Here is a 10,531-nt window from a genome sequence, read left to right on the forward strand (position 1 = left end):
TGTGTTCTTGGAAGGATTTCTTGGAGTGTTTTTGTATGGTTTTCTTATGGTGTTTAAGTAAGGTTTTTGAAGCTAGATCTTCATGGAACTTTGCTGAATGTTTATGGAGTTTAATGTTCTTGAGAGTGTGGGTGTTTTTAGCTAGAGAATGGAAGTAAAAATGAAACAAAATGAGGATACATATATACTCCTAAAAAAATGTTTATGTAGTAGACATGGACAAATTTTTAGTTTGTATTTTTGTAATTAGTCTTACAATCATTCAAAAGTAATTACCTTATACATAAGGCATGAACAAGGGCTGGTTAGGTGGTGATTTGATGTGTATATACCAATAGTAAATACGTATAGAAGCTAGGTATGATACGAGTACAAATACTCTAGATATACGTATAGAAATTTTGTGAAAAATGGAATGAGGATTCAAATATAGCTATCTTTTGTGAATACACTTATATGATTTTATGTATTTAAGTCTTTAAAAGTGATTAAATACATTACTTATACGATATATGTATAAACATTATAAGTCTTAAGTATTTATGTCAAATAACGTTACGTATAGTTATCGTTTTGAAAACTTAAGTTAGTAGTTTCAAAATATACTTATAACTTATTGTTATTAATACAAAATGAGATATTAAAACATTCATTAATCATGTTAAATATGTATATATACATATATATACACAAACGTATAATTATCATATATTGTATAGTTCGTGATATCATCGGTCAAACTAGACGGTCAAACGTTGTGTAAAACTCTTTTCGGAAACATAAATCTCAACAATTTGGATTGCTTATCATGTTGGTAAGGTTTAATTTATGTAAATATTAATCTTATAAGTATAGAATGATCGAAAAAGTGCGGGTCAACTTTAGGGTTTTTGCTTATCGTGTCGGAACCATAGAGAGATTAGAGTTTAAATTTGGTCGGAAATTTCCGGGTCATTACAGTACCCATCCGTTAAAGAAATTTCGTCCTCGAAATTTGGTAGAGGTTGTCATAAACAACAATAGGAATGTTTTCATGACGAATATGAGGTAATAATGAAATTTTATCATTATTGAAAGATTTAGATAAAACGATTTGGTTATGTGAGACGCACGAGCGAAGCTATCACAAAAGAGTGAAATGAGTAAATATAGAATTGTTGTAACCGATGACGTGATTATGATCGATTTCCGGGATTTAAGGGTTTTAAAGAAAATCTTATGTAATAAGATTTAGTTTTGCGGCGATCAGGATCTTCTTTGATTTAACGCGGCAATCTGTTTTGATTTCTTTGTCGAATATTTCACTATAAATTTACCTCCTTCCCTTTCTTTCTTCCCACATCTTCTATTCTTTCTCTTTAGTTCCTACTTTAAGACATTCGCTAATATGCTCCATCCCATTCTAACCCTTGTTATATTTCTAACTTTCATATCTTTCATTCTTCTTTTTCATCTATCACAAGAAGAATCTATTCTCTTTTATCCTTTCATTGGAATTATAATGTTTTTAATTCTCCCGTGCCTTTACGTTGCAATACGTATTGATATGCACGGTTTGTAGTTTCGGGGTTGTTGTTAGGTTTTATACCTTCCATTATATTTCGATGTTCCTACTCCCGTCCCTTAAAATCATTGTCATCCACAGTTAATGCTCTCTCTTATTTGCTGTGGTTTATGTTCCTATTTCTATTCTGAAGTTTTGTCCCTTCATTTCTTCTTCCCGTCCTCGAGCCAAGCGAACAATGGTCCGAAATTCGTAGGTAGGAAATTTGGAATGAACCTTGCTATTGGTTTTAGAATGAAATTGTAATGGCACGATCTTGATTCGTTAAATTACTCGAATATTCCGGAAAAAAAAAATAGAACTATCAAGGTGATACGTTCTAATATGTTTGAAGACTTGATAGAATGTAAGAGCCGTGTAACATAGCACATGATGACGGTACTGTGAATCATCACATTCCATTAGAAACTTAACATGACTTACTGTAATATAATGAAGTTGATCAAGTTTCATTATATTATACTAATTCATGTATCAGTTCCCAACACTACTTCAAAACATTCATATTTTTAAACTTAGAGATTTCAGAATTTAGAAACTAACACAGTTTCTTTTATATTGTAGCGCAGATGTTACGGAGAGTTAAATGATCGCAGATAGGAATAGTTGTAAAAATATCTCCAGAAATATGAAAAATATGTATAACGAATGAAGATATCTTATAATATCTAAGATAAAATGATGGTGAAGAATATCATCTTGAAAAGTTTAGAATAAGGAGCAGTGTTCTTACTAATGGTTTCAGCAGGCACTGGATCATTTGGATCCTTTGAAGGCAGGTTCTGTTTTCATGATTTGTTCACGGCCTCCTTCATACTTTGCTCAATCTGTTTTCCAGTTCCAAACCTTCTCTTTTTCTCAGCTTTACCACCATACCATTCTTTATCATCAATCTTTTGATTGTTAAAGTCGTTTACAGTTTTTGCTGCTTCATCAGCATTTCAAGAGCTACTTCATAGTTCAGGGTGTTTTTAGAAATCATGAAAGGATTTGAATGCGAATTGTAATCATCAAGTTACGAATGAGGTTTAAGATAAAATCAAGTGGCAAACTTGAAGAATTGTTTAGTTTCATATGTTACAATCAACATTTTAATTCATTTTAATTGTCCAATGTTTTCTTCTTTATGCCACTTGTTGGATTCTGGTAGGTCAAAATCCGAATATGAAATTTGATTGAAAATGGTTATTCTGGGGTGAGCGGATACGAATATCGGTGGTTGTAAGTAAGATAATAGATAACCGTTGAATCAGATTCAAGAATGTACAATATAACTTATTAATGTGAATTCTAAATATTCCTCGGGTACTACCCACCCGTTAAAATATTTTCATCATTAATAGTTTTACGAAGGAATTTTTAATTACTATCTTTATGAAAATATACTTGCATATATATTTTCTTCAGAGATAATCATAGATTTAATGAGTCAATAAGATATTAAACTCATTTGATTTATCGTTAATTCTAGATTACATAATCTCTAAGACTTTAGAAATTACATAATCGTCATACGATACGTAAAGCGAAGATAATCGATGTAGAACGATATATAGAACGAAGATCATACTCGAAGTACAGATATTGAGTCGTGTGATGTTGATATTCGAGATACAGATTGTGATGTTGAGATTGTGATTGGGGTGATAAAGGTACTGTCGGCGTTGACGATGGTAGTACGGATTATGCTGCTGGTGCTGCTATTGGTGTTTGTAACCTTCGCACCATATTCTCCAAAACCACTACCCGAGCACGGAGTTCGTTGACTTCTTCTATTATACCGGGATGATTGACGGTTGGAACGAGCGAATGAACAAGATTTGAAATATGGGATAGTATGTAATCATGACGAGATACTCTAGAAATGAGCGAGAAAATGGTGTTTCGAATGGGTTCGCCGGTAAGTGCTTCAGGTTCATCGTTAAGAGGGCAATTTGGTGGATGAAATGGATCACCTTCTTCTTGCCTCCAGAAATTTAGTATATTACGAACCCATCCCCAGTTCATCCAGAATAGATGATGGGAAATTGGTTGATCCATTCCGGTGACGCTGTTCTCGGAGCTCGAATGGAAATCCATGTCGGCGTAGCTATCGAAGTCGGAGGAATTCGAACTGGATGAAGAATTCATCTTGTATAGTTGGAGAAATGAATTTTTTTGGTTTGGAATAGATTATAGGAGTTGGGTTTGGTACTCTTCAATACAGAATTTTCATATGTATATATAATACCGAAATCCCGTGAATTACGGAGAATCTTTGAAATTCGTCGGGCAATGTTTATAGTAATAGATATGCTAGGATATGAATTTTGTCTATACACTATCGATGCACTAGATGCAGTAAGACGTGTCTAGACTAAAGAATGATAAGCAGGCAACTCCCTAAGGATGATAAGCAGATGGTTTCTGACTAGAAATGATAAGCAAAACTTTTTAGCCGGTAGATACGGTCAAAGTCCAGACTCACTAATGTATCCTAACTACTACCAGTTAGACACACTAATGCAAGGCCTGGTTCGCTAAGACCAACGCTCTGATACCAACTGAAAGGATCCGAAACTAATCATCCGGACGTTGTCCATATTGATTACAAACGAATTACAATAGTTGATAACATTGCGAGGTACTTGCCCTCTATATGATACATCTTACAAACGTTGCATTTATTCTTAAAAGGCAATCTATAGTTACATCCAGAATTGACATAATCGCCTGACATTTCATAATATTCAAATGACCTAAACCGCCATTTACTTAATAATAGTCTCTATGAACTTCAATGACTCGAATGCAACGCCTTATGATATAAGTCCTTAATAGCCTCAAGTAGTATCCTTAGTACGAGCTAATGCACAGCGGAAGACTTAATTCATACCTGAGAATAACATGCTTTAAAATGTCAACATAAAGTTGGTGAGATATAGGTTTAATGCCGGCAGCGATATATATATATATATATAGACCACAAGATTTCATATATAAACATTTTCATAAAAATATTCTAAGTGGTTGAGCACTTGGTAACCATACTTAACATTCAATCACGTCGCATATTCCCTTTAATATGAAATCTTACTACACCGTACCAAGTGTAGTCACAAAACGAAGTACTGTGCAACCGTTGAATACTGGTCGTCCAGTCCGGTTGGGGTTGTCAGGCCCGATAGATCTATCAACAGGATTCGCGTTTACAATACCGCTGTAAATATTAGTTACCAAGCTACAGGGAAGTATGCCAGTGGTACAACTCAACGTAGAATATATTTTTCAGTCACTTGTGTCCATAACGTAAATCATTTATAAAAACAGCGCATGTATTCTCAGCCCAAAAATATTTAGAGTTTAAAAGGGACTATATACTCACTTTCGTCTTGAAGATATATATATAATTTGACTTGGTCTCCGGTTGATATCACGAACCTATCCATATATAATATATCAATACCTTTTCTTTTTTAAACAAACGTCACATATATATACTTGTTATACTTTTAATACTTTGAATAATTCCTTAGTCCGTAGTTAGCAGTTCGTTGTTAGTAATTCAATTTTAATGGTTCATATTTAGATGTTTAATAAACCCCCAATGAAATAAATAAAACCCTCATCGTATATGTATTGGTCGAGATTAATCTTGACCCACGGTACCGGTTTTGTCAAATGACGTGTTGCGTACATAAAGTACCGGTGTTGTCAAATGACGTGTTGCGTACAATCATGGGATCTTATGATTAATCTTCTCGTATTGTTTACGGGTGATCCTGAACTATATAAAATTGAATTATGAGTACATATATATAAAATATCATGTTATTTTAGAAAGATGTGATTTTATTTAATTTTTCCCAATTAATCCCGAAGTTAAACAAGTCTTGGATAACCAATTTTGTTTCGGTCATAGTTTCTTCGTTACAAATCCGTTTTCGTTGATTCAACTTGCCATCTCCTTGGATCGAGTCCCTCTTTAAGACTATGAACTAAAATACCTTGGTTTGTATTCAAAATCACACGGCATAGGTGAAACTTTAGTGAAACTTATGAAGTTAAACATTTTCCTTTATTTAAACAACCTTAAATGATTATTTTTCTAAAAATACTTATACTTTGAATTAAATCATGAAATTTTTATGTGTTATCATATTCATAGTAAAAATCATTTTTCCAGAACATAAACCTCCAACTCAAAGTTTAAGATAGTTTTTAATTATCCAACCCAAAACAGTCCCCGGTGGCACTCCGACGTCGTAAAAACAGTTTTTAAGATATTCTTTGAAAAACCAAATTATACCTTGTTAAATTAGCATATATTTAAGTTATATTACAGGTCTTGAAGTATTTTAAAAGTTAAGTTAGAAGGATCTATTTAGTTTGCAAACAAGTTTGAAAACATTCAAACTATGTTCTTGTTGTTAAACTTTTATACCACAAAATAAGATAGCTATATATATGAATCGAATAAGGTTATGAACATAGATACTACCTCAAGTTCCTTGGACAAGGTTGCTGTAAAAGAGGAGTAAGAAGCTAGAATCAAAAGGGTGATGGAAGTGGATGAAAGATTGGAAGTAAGTTTGTGTTCTTGGAAGGATTTCTTGGAGTGTTTTTGTATGGTTTTCTTAGGGTGTTTAAGTAAGGTTTTTGAAGCTAGATCTTCATGGAACTTTGCTGAATGTTTATGGAGTTTAATGTTCTTGAGAGTGTGGGTGTTTTTAGCTAGAGAATGGAAGTAAAAATGAAACAAAATGAGGATACATATATACTCCTAAAAAAATGTTTATGTAGTAGACATGGACAAATTTTTAGTTTGTATTTTTGTAATTAGTCTTACAATCATTCAAAAGTAATTACCTTATACATAAGGCATGAACAAGGGCTGGTTAGGTGGTGATTTGATGTGTATATACCAATAGTAAATACGTATAGAAGCTAGGTATGATACGAGTACAAATACTCTAGTTATACGTATAGAAATTTTGTGAAAAATGGAATGAGGATTCAAATATAGCTATCTTTTGTGAATACACTTATATGATTTTATGTATTTAAGTCTTTAAAAGTGATTAAATACATTACTTATACGATATATGTATAAACATTATAAGTCTTAAGTATTTATGTCAAATAACGTTACGTATAGTTATCGTTTTGAAAACTTAAGTTAGTAGTTTCAAAATATACTTATAACTTATTGTTATTAATACAAAATGAGATATTAAAACATTCATTAATCATGTTAAATATGTATATATACATATATATACACAAACGTATAATTATCATATATTGTATAGTTCGTGATATCATCGGTCAAACTAGACGGTCAAACGTTGTGTAAAACTCTTTTCGGAAACATAAATCTCAACAATTTGGATTGCTTATCATGTTGGTAAGGTTTAATTTATGTAAATATTAATCTTATAAGTATAGAATGATCGAAAAAGTGCGGGTCAACTTTAGGGTTTTTGCTTATCGTGTCGGAACCATAGAGAGATTAGAGTTTAAATTTGGTCGGAAATTTCCGGGTCATTACAACAATCCTAATGCTCGAGACTACTATGCGAAAGTCAATAAAAGTCAATTTGACTCAAAATGATTTCCAAATTTTATATATGATTATTATATAGTTTAATTATAGTCGTTTTTTATTTTTAAATATTTTTAACAGATTTAATAGAGTAAATAATATAATTCATTTATTAATAAATAAAATTTTATATTAAAATTTATATAATAAAAAATATACTTTTATATATATATCTTAAGTAATAAAATTTATAAAGTTCATTTAATATCATAAAAATAATATGATAGGTATTATTAATGTAATTATTTTACACGTAGAAAAATATCTTTGTATCACATATTTATTTGATAAGATAATATTGATAATAATAATAGTAAGTAAAATTTGTATTATTTTGTAATAATAATTATTATTATTATACTAATAATAATAACAATATTTATATTTACGAAAAATGGTATTATGTTAAAATGATAATTCTTATTAATAATAATAATGAAATTTTATATCAACAATGATATTCCCATTAAAAATAATAATTTTTGTAAAAAAAATAGTTTTTAATATTAATAATACTTTTAATAATAATAGTGATAAAAATAATGAAAAACGATAATTTTATCTAAATCAATATCTTATGATATTTTAAATTTCATCATGATACCCATACTCATTATTTCCTAATCGATTCATTTAATAGCTTTTAATCGTCTTTTATATCGCGTTCATATTAATGATAATAATAGTAATAATAATAATTAGGTGTTACTAATATTCGTTTTAATTATAATAATACTAATAATAATAAATATTATGATAATATTAATGATAATACTAATAACTATTTTAATGATAATAATAATAATAATACTAATTATAACTTTGATAATAACGATAGTAATAATATTAAAAATAACAATTTTAATAATAATACCTTTTATTGATAATGATAATAACAAGATTGAAGGTACGCGCTACGCGGCTAGACATGTATGATAAAAATTTGATAAATCAAACGATTTCGAAAGTTTAAAGCTTCAACACAAAACTTATATCTATGTAGTGAATAGCAAAATATACATCATATTATGCAAAGTATTAATAGTCATATTATACTATTGTGATAGTCACAAAATTAACAGATTCTAATGCTACTTTGGATTCACCAGACCCGATCAATTTTTTTAATACCATTTTCACATACTTGATTATAGAATAGGACTTTGTTTTCTTGATAGAATTTGACTACTAAATACGACGATTCCTCAAAGCTACCATGCTTGTCAACAGGAGTAAGAAGTTCATATTGATTTGTCAGCCATTCACCATCCACAATGTACTTGTACTCATAACGCCCTTCCTATCAAATTTTAAAAAAAATAAGTTAAACGATTTGTTGTACGTCATGAGAGTAAATATATCTGGACAATGATATATAAACAAAATAAAATCTGGAGAATGGTAGATTAAAATGAAATTTGAGTTTAAAAATTGAAATTAAACTCGTCAACGGGTCTTCATTCGAGAAGTCAAAAAACTCGTCAACGTTGAAACTAAATAATTGTATATGATGAGGGAATCTACCTAAATAGTGAGTGAAAAACATTGGCCATTGATAAACTATAGCTTGCTTTAACTTTTGCTAAAAAAAATGATTATCGCTTTTATCTGTAGGTATTTGGCGTACTATTACACGTTGGACTGCGCACAGTTCATCGTATGAACCATGCCCGATCCATCGTATAACAGTACGTATCTCGGCGTTGTTAAAATCACAAAAAAAGATGGATGAGAGTGAGAGAAAACATGGTAACCTTTTTCTTAAAAGTTTATGAAGCCGAATAATCAAGTCCTCTTCTTGATCTGAACACGCAAAGCAGCTGCTATTGCAGCCAAACATGCAGCTACTATACAAACAACTGTGATGTCACAAATACAAAAGTGATGTCAGCAAACTCCGTTCCTTTATTGAGAAATGTTAACGGAAACATTATAGAGTTGCGAACTGAATTTTGACCTGGGGTGTAATACTGGGCGATTGTGTCTACGTATCTCTGAGTTTTTGATTTGTTATTTTGAGCCTCCTCGACCAGTTTTGCCATTCTTGCCACTATACAAGCTTCGGCTAGAGCAGTAGTTTTAGCACTGATATAACCTGCAAAAATTTATGTCAAACTAAAAGAACTGACTAAACTTTGACTTTAAAGGTCAAACACGTCCAAATATTAACGGTGAAATGGGTCGAAAGATGTATAGAGTATAGTTTTAATACATGAAACATACAAAATAACATTATATTTAATAATGATTTCTTTATAATGGATAAACCTTAATGTTTCATGAGATTATATTATATTATAATATATAATAAACATAACACATAAACTAATATTTTCATACCATTTAGATTAACTGTGCCTGCCCAAACAGTGGAGCCCACTTGTTTAGACACGAGAAAGGATTCACCGATTAGAGTTTTCTTATCAACTTCACAATTCCCTTCCACAACTACTCCGTCAATCGGGATCATGGTTCCAGCCTTAACCGCAAGTCTTGTGTTAACCATGACTTCGTTAGCGTTGACTTCTTCACCAGTGTCAGCTAACACAGCCTTCTGAGGAGCCATGTTCAGCAATGATGATATCACAGCATTCGCCTATATATTAAACCCATTTAATTTGTTGATCAAATTTTTTAACACTAAGGGTGCATTTACTAAAACAAAATGATTAAACGTTGAATAATTCAAAATCTGAATGATTTAAAAGTTCTGATTGTTGAACTTAGTTATGAACGACAATAACATGTTTAATAATTATTCAAATTGAACTCAAAAAATGATCCAAATTAAGTTTCTCGTATTACATTACATTTCATTACATTATTATATAATAATAAATATCTGCAGGAACTTAATATTGTACAAGTATACCTTGTGACTTGCCCTTGTCTCAAGCCATTCTGATATATTTAATAAGAACACAATAGTGGCTGCTTCCAGTAATCCTTAAGAACTATTGATCCTCCAACTGCAAAATATAAACAGGTTAACTTAAGTCTGATACACATTCTCTTATTCATAACTACACATGTATAATATACCTGCTTTGGTAGCAATTACTATCCATCTTTTAGGACCGTGCATCTCTATAGCTTCGGCTAGCTTTTCATCTTCTTATGTTGTCCATGCTCCCCTGTTAATTTCTTTCATTAAAGATTAATTTATCTTCTTAATCAGCAGTTACGATATTCTAAGTACTGAACAATAGTTTTTATAAGATAAAACATAGACAGAGGGATACCTTTAATAATGCCTGTCTAGCAGCTTCCCTCTCAAGGTCTCTCTTTCGTTTTGCTTCTAACACGGCTTCCGCTTCTGCTCGTCTTCAAGCCTTTTCTGCGGCCTCTGCTGCTGCTTGCAACCGAGCTTTTTATGATAATTA

The 10,531-nt window shown here is 31.0% G+C and overlaps 1 protein-coding gene across 1 annotated transcript; it reads right to left on the reverse strand.

Moving 5' to 3' along the window:
* Nucleotides 1-8,933: 8,933 nt before the first annotated feature.
* LOC139859819 (putative inactive cadmium/zinc-transporting ATPase HMA3) lies at nucleotides 8,934-10,233 on the reverse strand. Its single transcript, XM_071848591.1, has 5 exons — nucleotides 10,191-10,233; nucleotides 10,021-10,094; nucleotides 9,489-9,744; nucleotides 9,106-9,243; nucleotides 8,934-9,007 (listed from the first exon to the last, which is right to left on the reverse strand). Exons 1-5 carry the CDS (start codon nucleotides 10,231-10,233, stop codon nucleotides 8,934-8,936), a joined length of 585 nt encoding a protein of 194 aa, XP_071704692.1.
* Nucleotides 10,234-10,531: the final 298 nt, after the last annotated feature.

Source organism: Rutidosis leptorrhynchoides, chromosome 7 (genome assembly GCF_046630445.1).
Source record: "Rutidosis leptorrhynchoides isolate AG116_Rl617_1_P2 chromosome 7, CSIRO_AGI_Rlap_v1, whole genome shotgun sequence".
In the NCBI taxonomy this organism is placed as follows: Eukaryota; Viridiplantae; Streptophyta; class Magnoliopsida; order Asterales; family Asteraceae; genus Rutidosis; species Rutidosis leptorrhynchoides.